Source organism: Pipistrellus hanaki (assembly GCF_964339955.1).
Source record: "Pipistrellus hanaki genome assembly, chromosome: 11".
Classification (NCBI taxonomy): domain Eukaryota; kingdom Metazoa; phylum Chordata; class Mammalia; order Chiroptera; family Vespertilionidae; genus Pipistrellus; species Pipistrellus hanaki.
Genome location: NC_140513.1, coordinates 51,988,551 through 52,001,721, shown reverse-complemented (window position 1 = coordinate 52,001,721; position 13,171 = coordinate 51,988,551). Strand labels below are relative to the sequence as shown.

Sequence of the window (13,171 nt, the reverse complement as noted above, 5' to 3'; positions counted from 1 at the left end):
ACAGTACACATACAAACACACACACGCAGCGCGGCCAGCAGGGGCGGGCCGGGCCCGACCACTCTGCAAACCGCAGGGGGGGAGCCGCCGCGGGCCCACCCACCTTCGCCCACACCTTTCCCCTTCGCACCCATCGCTCCCTCCACTCGGCTGTCACTTTTAGGAAAAAAGAGAGAACATGAGGATTTAGGGGACTTTGGTCGTTCCATTTCGGAGCTACACACCTTAGGCGAGGGCTGTGCTGAGCTCTCCCCCTTCCGGGGCGAGCAGTTGGTCTCGCCCCAGCGGTAGCGGGCGCCGAGCGGGAGCCGCGCGGGAGCAGCGCAGCGGCGGCGGCGGCGGCAGCAGTGGCGGCGGCGGTTGCCATTCGGAGCCGTTGAGGCGCCTCTGCGGCAGCTGGTGGCGCAGGTGGCCTGCGTGGACGCGGGCAGTGGCGGCCGGCCCGCCACCGCAGCCTCGGCGCCCGCAGCCCCGGCAGCAGGTGAGCGGGCGGCGGAGGCCCGCCCCGCCCCCCCTCCGCGGCCTCGCTCGGGGCTGTAGCGGGGAAGTGGCCGCGGCCCGCCCGGGCGCGGAGGGGCGGCCGTCGGAAGGCAGGTCGGAGGGGAGGGGGGGGGGAGCGGGCGTGGGAGGATGGAGAGGTTCCCCTTTCTTTTGCCATTTGCCCCCCGCCGCCCCCTCCCTCTGGGAGCTCGCACCCGGATGGGGGGAGCTCGGGGAGGGAGAAAGGAGCATTGGGGCTTCCGATGGCAGCATCTCGGCCTCAGGTGGTGGCGTCTTTTCGGCCGCGGCGCGGAGGGCCCGTGGGGGCCTGGAGGGGTCGCTCTGGGGCCGCGAGGCCGCGCGCTGGCGGGGGAGGAGCGGGAGGCGGCCCTCCCCTCACTCCCACCCCCACCCCTCGCGGTCCTCCCTCCCGGTCCTCCCCCTCGGGGTGCTCCCCCTCCCCCGGCCTCCCCGGAGGCCCCTCCCTCCGGGTTTCTGTGCTTTAACCGCCCTCCGCGCTCCCCCTCGCTCCCCCTCCGGCAGGCGCGTTGGGACTCCCCGAGGCTCCATCCTCCCGCCGCCCCGGAGCCCCGTGGCCGTGCCCGGCGGTCCCCCCGCCGTCCCCGCCGCCGCTCCTCTCGGCTGCGCCTCCGAGCCGGATCCCCCGCGTCGCCCCTCACCAAACATGACTCGCGATTTCAAACCTGGAGACCTCATCTTCGCCAAGATGAAAGGCTATCCCCATTGGCCAGCTCGAGTAAGTGATTTTTTTTATATTTAGTCTTTTCGCGTTTAGCGGTGCTGCCTTAAAAAAAAAATTGCTTTTTCTTTTCCCCCTCGTGTTGTTTCTCCCTCCGGCTTGCTTGCAGTCTCCTTTGTTAGCCTACATTTTATTTTATTTTTTCACCCCGTAGTCTCCCAGGTAATTGTAAAAAAAAAAAAAAAAAATCCAGGTGTATCTACATGCTTAACATATTTTCCCTATTTCCTTAATGTTTTTTTTTTGTTGTTGTTGTTTTTGACAGACTTTGGCAGGCTTTCTTAACTGGAAATGTTTAAATGGGATGCCCGTTAATGTTTCATTGTAGGTCGAAAATGACCAACTGTGGGCTTTATGCTTAAAAATTAGTGAAACATTGGCGTTTTCTGCATTTTGAGTAAAATGCATGGTATCAATGAAATTATGCAAACTTTTGTATGTCAAAGGGATGTGTGATCAAATTGGATTTGCGGTATTTTTCATGTTTTGTAGTTTAGTTGATGAGGCCTTCTGTATTTGCTTGTTTGGTAAAGAGATTAGGACTGGATAGTCATGGATATTGCACGGTGGGTTAGCACCAAGGAAAGTGTAGGAAATTTAGTTTCCGCGTTTTTATTCATGAAGTTAGCCTTATGACCTCAAAGAAGTTGTTTTGCTCTCTGATTGTTTCATAGGGGCAAAAGGGGGAGTTGACCTAGACCCCTGGATGCACATCTAGTAGTGGTACAGAGGTGATGAAGGACCCAGGATGGTGTGTGTGTGTGTGTGTGTGTGTGTGTGTGTGTGTGAGAGAGAGAGAGAGAGAGAGAGAGAGAGAGAGAGAGAGAGAGAGAGAGAAAGATATTTAGGAATTGAGATTGTCATTTTCAGAAAAAGCGCTATTTTTTGTTAGTGTATGGTAGGACTCTGGTTCTAAGGTAATGATGGAACCTAGAAAATGTTGAGGCCTATTTGGTTAATAACCTCAAAAATTCTTAAGTATAAATGTGATATTGTAAGGTTGAAATTGCCACTAATTTACTCTTCTTTGAGGATTGTTGTTTCTTAAAGATAATTAAAATTATGGCACTGGAGGAAACATACCTATTTGGTTTCAGAGAATCACCAGTTATTGAGGCCTATGCAAATATAAAATACTGCTTGATTTTACCCATCTAGTTCTTTACAGACTCAGGTTTACAATTTCTTTCCCCAATCTGGAAAAATCCACCTCCCTCCCCCAAGGCTACCTTTTCAGTGGAATCTTACTTGTACAATCCTTAATCATAATTCTTGTCTATATATTTGATACTATTTCCTTTCTGATGATCTCTTACATGCACATCTTAACTTCCACATAGATTGAAAGCTTCTTAAGGGCAATAGATGTAAAACAGTACTTAGTGCATACTAATGCACTTACAAAACACTTTGTTTCGTGTTTAAATAAAGCACAGGGGCCTGGACCGGTTTGGCTCAATGGATAGAGCGTCGGCTTGGGGACTGAAGGATCCCGGGTTCGATTCTGGTCAAGGGCATGTACCTTGGTTGCGGGCATATCCCCAGTAGGGGGTGTGCAAGAGGCAGCTGAACGATGACTCTCTCTCATCGATGTTTCTAACTCTCTATCTTTCTCCCTTCCTCTCTGTATAAAATCAATAAAATATATTAAAATAAATAAATAAATAAATAAATAAATAAATAAATAAAGCACAGGGAAGGTTGGCAGGTTTAAGACCCCACTGAGATACTTATGGTTTTAGCATTCTTATTTACTTATTTTGAGGTGTTATCTTAGGTAATGGGATATATTTATTTTCAGATTTCTATGCCATAATACAGTTAAAAGCCAAATGAAAATGTTTTAAAAGTTGCTGGGACCGGTTTGGCTCAATGGATAGAGCGTCGGCTTGGGGACTGAAGGGTCCCGGGTTCGATTCCGGTCAAGGGCATGTACCTTGGTTGCGGGCAGATCCCCAGTAGGGGGTGTGCAGGAGGCAGCTGATCGATGACTCTCTCTCATCGATGTTTCTAGCTCTCTATCTCTCTCCCTTCCTCTCTGTACAAAATCAATAAAATATATTTAATAAAAAAAAAAAAGAAAAAGAAAATATTTTAAAAGTTATTTACTCTTCCAAGTTGTTCTTCCAACATGCTTCAGTATGTCAGGTGAGTAAGGTTAGTATTTAAGGTCTCAGCAGTGACAGTGGCAACCATCTGTTCCTATTTTGATTTTAACATTTTCTGTTTACATGTCCCAAATTTCATTAATTTTTATGTCTTGTACATTCTTTTAATCCTATACCAGTATTAATCATATTTAAATTCTACTTTTTTAAAAAAAATTTTTTTTTATTGATTTCAGAGAGGGGGAGAGAGAGATAGAAATATCAGTGATGAGAATCATTGATTAGTTGCCTCTTGTACACCCACACTGGGAATCGAGGCCATAACCTGGGCATATGCCCTTTACTGGAATTGAAGCTGGTACCCTTCAGTTTGCAGGCTGATTCTCTATCCACTGAGCAAACCCGGCCAGGGCTAAAGTCAACTTTTAAAAATTGCCTAACATTTATTAAACTCTGTAGATAGATACTAGACATTTTTTACAGACTTTCAAAGCTGTTTGCTAGCTGAAACAAGCATATCAATTGGTTTGACAAAATATCCCTTATCTTAAGGCCTCTAAGGATTTGCATAATTCTTGGGTTTTTTCCCATAAAGTTGAAATGACAGGTAAAATAGTTATTGATCAGGTAGATGAGACAAGCCCCTAAGAGTGGTGGGTGATAATGACTCTTTTGATGTCTGAAACCTTCAGACTGCCAGTCAAGTCATCCCAACGGTCTTTTCTTCAACATGATGATAATGCTTGCAGAGCATAGTAGGTCCTCTGATGGTCTGCTCTCTTCTTAATAAAGAGAACTGATTTTTAAATTAAAGTGTCTTTGGAATTAGGGGGGAAATGTTATGAAGTTTAAATTAATAATGAAACAAAATAGAAATGTAAAAAAATTCTGGCTAGATACTATTGCCTGATGGCTTTAACTCTGAGGTCTGTTTTCCTTTATTAATAAGCGATAATATCATAGATATGTTAGAGGTAACAGCACCGGATGCTTTCTTCCTTAGTTAGTTAGGATTGAAAGAGAAAAAAGGAACAAGAACTTCGTGTGATTCAGCCATGTAAATATTAGACCTTTTCAGAATATGTTTCAGACTTTGAGAAACAGTACTATAAGCTTTTGTTACAGTCTATTTTACATTACTTCAATATTTGTATAGCCTTCCTTGCCACTGAATGAATTTTTAGAAATACCTTGGTTTTTAGAGCTGCTTGCGTTTCAAAACTAGGGATAAGGGATTATAGACTTGTAGAACTGGTTCACATTATATCAGATCCGTTTTGGATGTTTTGTTTTTAGTTTATTCTGTTGAAGAATGTATGACTTAAAATATTTTAATTGTTTTGCTCTTTCTTTTAGGTAGATGAAGTTCCTGATGGAGCTGTGAAACCACCAACAAACAAACTGCCCATTTTTTTCTTTGGGACTCACGAGACGTAAGTCCTTTTAGCTTTAAAGGCAAATCAAAGTTAATTTAGCAGAGTCATAAAATGAAAAACAAGTAGAGATTAATTTAAAGGGAAAATAGTAAAGGAATAAAAAATTTAAAATCATCTTTGAACTTTGGAAAAAGTCTTCAAGTGCCCCTTTTAAAATTTTATTTTTAGGGTTGAAAAATTAGACACTATAGGTTTTAACTTTCATTGGAAGAGATGTTTCCTTAATCATAAAGAAAGCTATATATGAATCTTCTCAGCAACTAGAAGAACTGATGGATGAAAGTATATAAGTAAAGATTTAAGGCATTTAGCATTCATATTTAGTATAAGTCCTTTTTTTAAAAAAAAATAGGTTCTTACTGATTTCTAGAGAGAGGAACGGAGACGGGTAGAGAAACACTGATGAGAGAAACATCATCAATTAGATGCCTCCTGCACACCCCTTTCTAGGGATCAAGTCTGCAACCCAGGCGTGTTCCCTGACTGGTAATGAACCACTGTTGGTTCCTGGGTCAAGGCACAACCACTGAGCAACACCAGCTGGGCTAGTATAAGTGCTTTTTATAAGGACAATCTGGCACCTTATTTTAGGCTTTGTTATATTAGTCATACAAACAGTATACAGTGGGAAAAGTGAGAAGAAGAAATCTGGATAGTTCCCTCTGTATTTATATGTCTGGCTCTGAGAAACACTGTTACTGTTCTGTTGCCTCCGGTACATAAGTGGGCAGAGAACCTGATTTGATGAAACAAATTAATTTTTAAAATTACAACTGAATATTGAACTGTTTACTTCTAGGTACATAAAATTACCCTAAGGCAGTAGTTCTCAACCTTGCTAATGCCTCGACCCTTTAACACAGTTCCTCATATTGTGGTGACCCCCAACCATAAAATTATTTTCGTTGCTACTGTTAATGAATCATAATGTAAATATCTGTGTTTTCTGATGGTCTTAGGCAGCCCTGCTAGTGGTTCTGCAGAGCCTAATTTATGGTTGGGGGTCACTACAACATGAGGAGCTATATTAAAGGGTCAAGACATTAGGAAGGTTGAGAACTCGTGCTCTAAGGCTACCTCATTAATTTTGGAAAATAATATCCTGCATACCTTTAATTTAATGATCTTACAAATATTATATGTAATTTCATTGATTTTTGGACCTGAAGTTTAGAATTTTACCATAATTTTGGTAACATACTTGTTTACTTGGGAGCAGGAGAAACAAAAGTATTGATATTCTAATTAGAATTATGTATTCCTAAGAATCTACAATGGCAACATTTGCTTTATTGTTGCTTATCTACTATATGAACTTTCCTATAATTTATTTTACAGCTTTATTGAGATGTAATTTGTGTAATAAATTTTACTTGTTTAAAGAGTATAAATCAGTGGATTTTAGTATATTTACTTCCATAACTATTAGTGTTCTTTATCCATTCCCTCCTCAACCCTAGACAACCACTATTTTACTGTCTGTTTAGATTTTCCAAATCTAGATGGTTCATATTAATGGTATCATATAATGCCACATAATTATTTTCTTTAAAATATAGTTTTGACACAGTAGTGTGGTGAAGGCCAGGGGCAGGGAATGGCTAGAAGGGGTCTATGGGCTAAAAAAGAGGACACATGTAATACTTTCAACAGTAAGGATTTAAAATATTAGGTCTAGTAATAATTAATGTCGTTTTCTAATATATTTTTTTTTAATTGAATTTATTTAAACAATACAACAAAATTTAATCAACAATATAGTTGCCGTTGTTTTCTACTACTTGTGCCCAATGCTCAGGAAGCATTTTAATCCCTCTGTTGTAAAATTCTTGTGATTTTGATGCAAAAAATTCGGTCAATGCATTTTTGAGGCATTCTTCATTATTAAATTTTTTCCAAGAAGAAAGTTTTGCAAAGAACGAAACAAATGGTAATCGGAAGGGGCAATATCAGGAGAATATGCAGGTTGAGGGAGAACTTCCCATTCCAACTGGCGCAGTTTTTCAGCAGTGGTTCTTGCAGTATGTGGTCGTGCGTTATCGTGGTGAAGAATTACGCCCTTCCGATTAATCAGCGCGGGTTCTTTTTCTCTTAAAGCTTGGGCTAACCTTTCCAATTGGGCACTATACACTGCACTTGTAATGGTTTGGTTAGATGGTAAAAGTTCATAATGAAGAATTCCTTTAAAATTCCACCAAACACACATCACTTTTTTCGCATGCAAGTCAGGTTTTGGCGTGGGCTGCGGAGCCTCATTTTTGTCCAACCATTGAGGCCGCCTTTTCAAATTAACATACAGCACCCATTCTTCATCTCCGGTAACAATTTGCTCTAAAAACGGCAAACGGTTTTGACGAGAGAGGAGCGAACTGCAAATTGTGACTCTTTGATTACGGTTGTTGTCGGTCAACTCATGAGGAACCCATTTTCCAAACTTTTGGACTTTGCCAAGTGCACGCAATTGATTGGAAATTGTTTTTTGTGAACAATTTAAAGTTGTCGCAAGCTCTTGTTGGGTAATTTGAGGATTTTGCACAAAAAGAGCTTGAAGAGCTTCTTGATCAAAATTGGACACACGGCCTCGACCACTCTTGTCATCTAATGAAAAATTTCCCTCGCGAAATTTCTCAAACCAACGCTGGCATTTTCTGGCGCTAACTGCATCTTGACCAAGAGCACTACAGATGTATTTTGCAGCCTCACTTGCTTTTCTTCCTAATTGGAACTCGTAAAGCATGCAGTGCCAAATATGCTCTTCATCCGCCATCTTCTTAGCCCTAGTTTTGCAACAAAAACCAAACCAAACACAAACTTTTTCAAGCAAAACTTGTTAATTGCACTTCACACGTTCTGTAGATACCACGTGTTTGAAGGTTATGTCAATACAAGTCAACGCCAAGCAAGATTTTAAACGAATGTTGAAAAACGACATTAATTATTACTAGACCCGATATATATATATATATATATTTTTTTTGAGTCTAGAATTTGATTGGCCTTCAATATAATTATTTTAGTTGAGTTTAGGAATATCCTATATATAAATATTTAATTTTGTAAGAAATGATGAATTTCTGCCGAAACTGGTTTGGCTCAGTGGATAGAGTGTCAGTCTGCGGACTGAAGGGTCCCGGGTTCGATTCCGGTCAAGGCATGTACATTGGTTGCAAACACATCCCTAGTTGGGGGTGTGCAGGAGGCAGCTGGTCGATGATTGTCTCTCATCAACATTTCTAACTCTCTATCCCTCACCCTTCATCTCTGTAAAAAAAAATCAATAAAATATATTATATAAAAAAAGAAATGATGAATTTCTGATTCCATGGGATAATATACCATTTAAAAACTGTTCCATAAATGTATTAGGGCAGTGATCGGCAAACTGCAGCTCATGAGCCACATCCAGCTCTTTGGCCCCTTGAGAGTGGCTCTGCTACAAAATACCACAGCCTGGGTGAGTCTATTTTGAAGAAGTGGTATTACCCTGTTTCCCCGAAAATAAGACAGTTTCTTATATTAATTTTTGCTCCCAAAGATGCGCTAGGTCTTATTTTCAGGGGATGTCTTATTTTTCCATGAAGAAGAATACGGTACACATTTATTGTTAAACGAAAATAAAGGAAATTTTTTACCTGTATACAGTGCAGTAGTTGTCAACACAAACCAGACAAACTGAATCCTACAGTATCAAGAATTTACTCATTTATTCAATGATAATCATGTCATCATCTTCTGGAACATCATCATAACAATCCAATTCCTGAATTTCCTGGTGAATTTCTTGTGACTCCATTTCTTTCAGAATCAGTGGACCAAATTTCTCACGTTTAGCCTCCGGGGGCGGGCGGGGAGGGGCTTACTTTCCGGGGGGATGCCTTATATTTCATTCAGAAGGAAACCTGTAAGTAGGTCTTATTTTCGGAGGATGTCTTATTTTCGGGGAAACACGGTAGATGATTTTTATGTATGTGAAGTTTGGAAATACTATTATAATAATTGGAATAGATGTTTCATAGAATTTTTCAGTTTTATAAGTTTAGAATTCTTTAATTTTTCTGAGATGGAACAGATTTTATACATATATATTGTTATAGTTTTATAGAACATATAGTTCATTCATATGTTAAATTTAAATGAAAAGTGGTCATACCTTCACCAACATTTAAAAATGAGAATTTTACCCTAATCAGTATGGCTCAGTGGATAGAGTGTCGGCCTGCGGACTCAAGGGTCCCAGGTTTGATTCCGGTCAAGGGCACGTACCTTGGTTGTGGGCACATCCCCAGTGGGGGGTGTGCAGGAGGCAGCTGATTGATGTTTCTCTCTCATGGATGTTTCTAACTCTCCCTCTCACTTCCTCTCTGTAAAAAATAAATTTTATATATATATATGTGTGTGTGTGTGTGTGTGTGTGTGTGTGTGTGTTTTTTAAGTGAAATTTTTTACATTGTATCTGTAAACTTGAAATCACACTGCACTGACTAAACTTTCATAAGCATAGTTTGGTTTAATGTAGACCAAGAGTGGGGAATATCCAGCCTGCAGTATCATTTGGTTTGGCCCTACCAAGGCAACTGCAGGCTGGATTCAAAATTAGATATACCTGGGAGCATTTTTCATAGCTACATAATTTTTAAATTGATAATTTTGTATGATCCTTGGCAGAAAAAGGTTCCCCACCCTTGATGTAGACACTAAATTACTAGTTTTAAGAAATTTGAATATGTTCAAGGAAATGGAATGTAATTTTAAAATTAAGCTAATAATACATTTTATTTCAAAACATACTGGTAATGTTTTGTGGTTAGTGTTCTTATAAGTATACCGTTTATCTTTGGAAAGACCAGGCTGCTGTATCTGTCAGTTTGGTGACTTTTTGTACCTCAGGTTAGATTTTAGAAACTAGATCTTTGGTGATTTGCCTATCCCCTCTGTCCCCAAAAGTTGGGAGGGTGGTTATTTGAATACTAGAGGCCCAGTGCAGTGCACAAATTCGTGCATGGGTTGGGTTCCTCTGAGTGGCCTGAGGGATCTGGTTAAAATCTGCAGTCTAACACTGCCTACAGCTCATACCTGCTGCTCCCGCTCATCCCAGCCTCACTGTGCCTGCTGTGGGCTTATGCCCAATCAGTCTTGATCAGGAGAGGCTCACACTGCTGCAGCAGTGCTTGCCAGCCATGAGCCCAGTGTCTGGTGCCCTCCCAAGGGGAGTGGCCTGAGGAATCAGGCCAGGGAGGGGCTGAGGGAGGGCTCCAGGGCATATCCGGCCCATCTTGCTCAGTCCTGATTAACTGGACCCCAGCTGCAAGCTAAGCTCCTGGTTGGAGCATCTGCCTCCTGGTGGTCATTGCACATCATAGAGAGCTGTTGAAGATCCTTAGCATATCATTAGCATACTACACTTTGGTTGGTTGGTTGTTCTGCTGTTTAGTCTATTTGCATATTGCCCTTTTATTATATAGGATTTCGCATAAATAGGAGTTTATTATAATGGCCTGTAGTAAGGGAGATGGGAAAGGAGGAACATAGAAAATGAAATAGCAATTTAGAAAACTGTGCTTATTCATAACTTATATACTAATTGTTTTGTAGAACACAGAGTTCATTCTTACGTTAAATTTAGATGACAAATGATCATTCCTTCTCTAATGTTTAACGGTGAGGCTTTTTATATTGTATAAATTAAGGTATTTTTGTTGTGAATTTAGAGCAGAATCCTTTTATAACTTTAATATGAAAATGTCTGAATTTTCTTAGTGTTTTACAACATTTACAGTAAATTCATCCAGCAATCAAGTTTTGAACATTAGACAACAATAAGTGTATACCAACTCTGACCATATACTAAATACCTTAAAACTAACAATTTTAAAACGGATTCTTAGTAAATGAGACTGACATGGACCCAATGCTTTTCTGGAGCCAAAAGTCTTGTTGTTTTCTTTTAAAGTGCATCCTGATCTGTCCACCCTTCTCCACCTGCTCTGGCCGCCTAGGCCTCCACTCCAGGCTACAAAGTTTCAATTATAGAAGGTAAACAAATCCAAACAGAAATGGCGGCAGCCATGGCGTGAGCAGGGAGCTTGGCTCCGCTCCAGGCTACAACGTTTCAGTTGTAGTAGGCAAATAAATTCCAGATACCAGGGCCTCCGCTTGGGTTGCCAGTGGCTGGCCTGCAAACCACCACAGGCCCCTCTCCCAGGCCGCCCCATGCCCCAAGGGAACCTCCACCCTGATCTGGGACACCCTTCAGGGCAAACCAGATGGCCCCCATCTGTGCACTAGGCCTCTATCCTAAATAATAAAAGAGTAATATGCAGATTGACCATCACTCCAACACACAAGATGGCTGCCCCATGTGGTTAAAGATCCTGCCCCCGTGTGGACAATAGTGCCACCACAAGATGGCCAGCAAGGACGAGCATTTGGGAGAGACCAGGCCTGCAAGGGAGGGCAGTTGTGGGCAATCAGGCCAGCAGGAGAGGGCAGGGGAGGCACCAGGCCTGCAAGGGAGGGCAGTTGGAGGCAATCAACCCTGCAGGGGAGGATAGTTAGGGGTGACCAGGCTGTCAGGAGAGCAGTTAAACATGAATCAGGCTGGCATGGGAGTGGTTAGGGGGTGGTCAGGCTGGTAGGCAAAAGCGATTAGGGGCAATCAGGAAGGCAGGCAGGCAAGCAATTGGGATCAAACAGTCCTGGATTGTGAGAGGGATGTCTGACTGCCTGTTTAGACCTGATCCTGGTGGGATCCCAGATTGGAGAGGGTGCAGGCTAGGCTGAGGGACACACACCCCCCTGCATGAATTTTGTGCACTGGGCCTCTAGTTTGTGTATAAGTTTTTGTGCTATTTTTTTTCTTTCACTTCCTTGAACACTGTCAGTAATTGTGTTGAGTGCTTTGACAATATTTAAAGATTATAAGCCCTGCCAGTGTGGCTCAGTGGTTGAGCGTCTTACCTATGAACCAGGAGGTCACAGTTCAATTCCTGGTCAGGGTACATGCCTGTGTTGTGGGCTCAATCTCCAGTGTAGGGCGTGCAGGAGGCAGCTAACTCATGATTCTGTCTCATCATGGATGTATGCTATCTTTCCCTCTCCCTTCCTCTCTGAAATCAATAAAAATATTTTTAAAAAAATAAAGATTATGAAACAATCATAATTTTTCCCATTAATGGCCTTACACAGTCATTTTTATGGTCTCATATTGTCATGCAAGAAAAGTACTACCTTTTTGAGAAAAGAAAAATCCGTGTAAATTTATCTGGTCAAACCTACAAATACCAGCAAAAACTTACTATATACTTGTGTGCCTTTACATTTATAGAATTGACAGACTTCTACAGAACTGACATAGTAAGCTATAAGGGCTAAATACATTTGTGTGTATACACACAAAAATAATAGAATTGCTTCATTGGCAGATTCCATATTTCTGAATTATCCTCCTCAGTAAAATTTATAATTCTAAATCAATACTTCATGGTCATGTCAGTGTGGAAAATTGCAAAAAAGTGAGTAATTTGATGCACATTCCTAGCTGAGGCTAAACAAGACGGTGCTTTTGCCTTTTTGTTTAAGATCTCATACTATAAAAGTAGGCTGTACTTTTGCAGTCTATGTAATGCCTTGGTTTTTGCATATTTGTACTTTCCGTTGGTCATTTGGTATTTATAATGAGCCCCAAAGGTGGTGTTGAAGGGCTGTTAGTGTTTCTAAGTTTAAGAAGGCTATAGTGAGCATTATAGAGAAAGTATGTGTAATATAATCTCTTGGCTGTGAGATGAATGTTAATGAATTATAAATATTAAATAAGATGTCTTTAAATAAAATCACACATAAAACAGGTTATGTATTTTGGTTTATTGATGAGAATGTGACCAGAGGCCCATAGGAACCTACCTTGTCTTTTTCCTGAAGCAGTGGTGCAGTATTTACTAATTCAGTATTTGTGATAACTTTATGACACAGTTACCCCAAATACAAGAAGTGCATGTGTATGAATGAATCAACGAACCAGTTAGCACATTCAATTCCCTTATTGAAAAAGTAAAATTCTTAATACTTTTTAATAACTATTTATATAAATATAAAACATAAGTGCATATAAGAATATATTATATTGGTGGTGTTTTATGAGTTGTGTAATATACCTAATTACTTTAAAATGAACTTCTATTTTGAGTGCATTTAAATGTATTTACTAATGCAATCATGTCACAGTTTCGTTTTTGTGCATTTTTATATCGTACAATATATAACAATTTCCCACTTTAACAATTTCAAAGTGTACAGTTTCGTGCCCTTAAGTATTTCTCATTGTTGTGCAACCTGCTTGTTTTTATTTAATTTTTTCCATCACCATGTATCCCTTTCTGGCATCTTGTACC

At 41.0% G+C, this 13,171-nt stretch overlaps 2 protein-coding genes across 6 annotated transcripts in view; one reads left to right on the top strand and one right to left on the bottom strand.

The window, feature by feature from the left end:
- Positions 1-294: 294 nt before the first annotated feature.
- The window catches only part of PSIP1 (PC4 and SRSF1 interacting protein 1), a 38,487-nt gene continuing 25,610 nt past the window's right edge, over positions 295-13,171 (top strand). For 2 of the 5 annotated variants that reach the window (XM_084898247.1, XM_084898248.1), the window contains exons 1-3: positions 298-481; positions 1,024-1,237; positions 4,705-4,781. In XM_084898247.1, the coding sequence (XP_084754373.1) occupies positions 1,166-1,237; positions 4,705-4,781 (149 nt within the window). In that variant the 5' untranslated portion in view covers positions 298-481; positions 1,024-1,165. Of the gene's footprint in view, positions 482-1,023; positions 1,238-4,704; positions 4,782-13,171 lie in introns of all 5 variants that reach the window. The other 3 variants (XM_084898244.1, XM_084898245.1, XM_084898246.1) reach the window with 3 other exon arrangements.
- Positions 6,503-13,171, bottom strand: part of LOC311629810 (histone-lysine N-methyltransferase SETMAR-like) — a 32,940-nt gene continuing 26,271 nt past the window's right edge. The window contains exon 2 of the mRNA XM_084898260.1: positions 6,503-7,561. Within this exon, the coding sequence (XP_084754386.1) occupies positions 6,640-7,551 (912 nt within the window). The 5' untranslated portion in view covers positions 7,552-7,561 and the 3' untranslated portion in view covers positions 6,503-6,639. The remainder of the gene's footprint in view (positions 7,562-13,171) is intronic.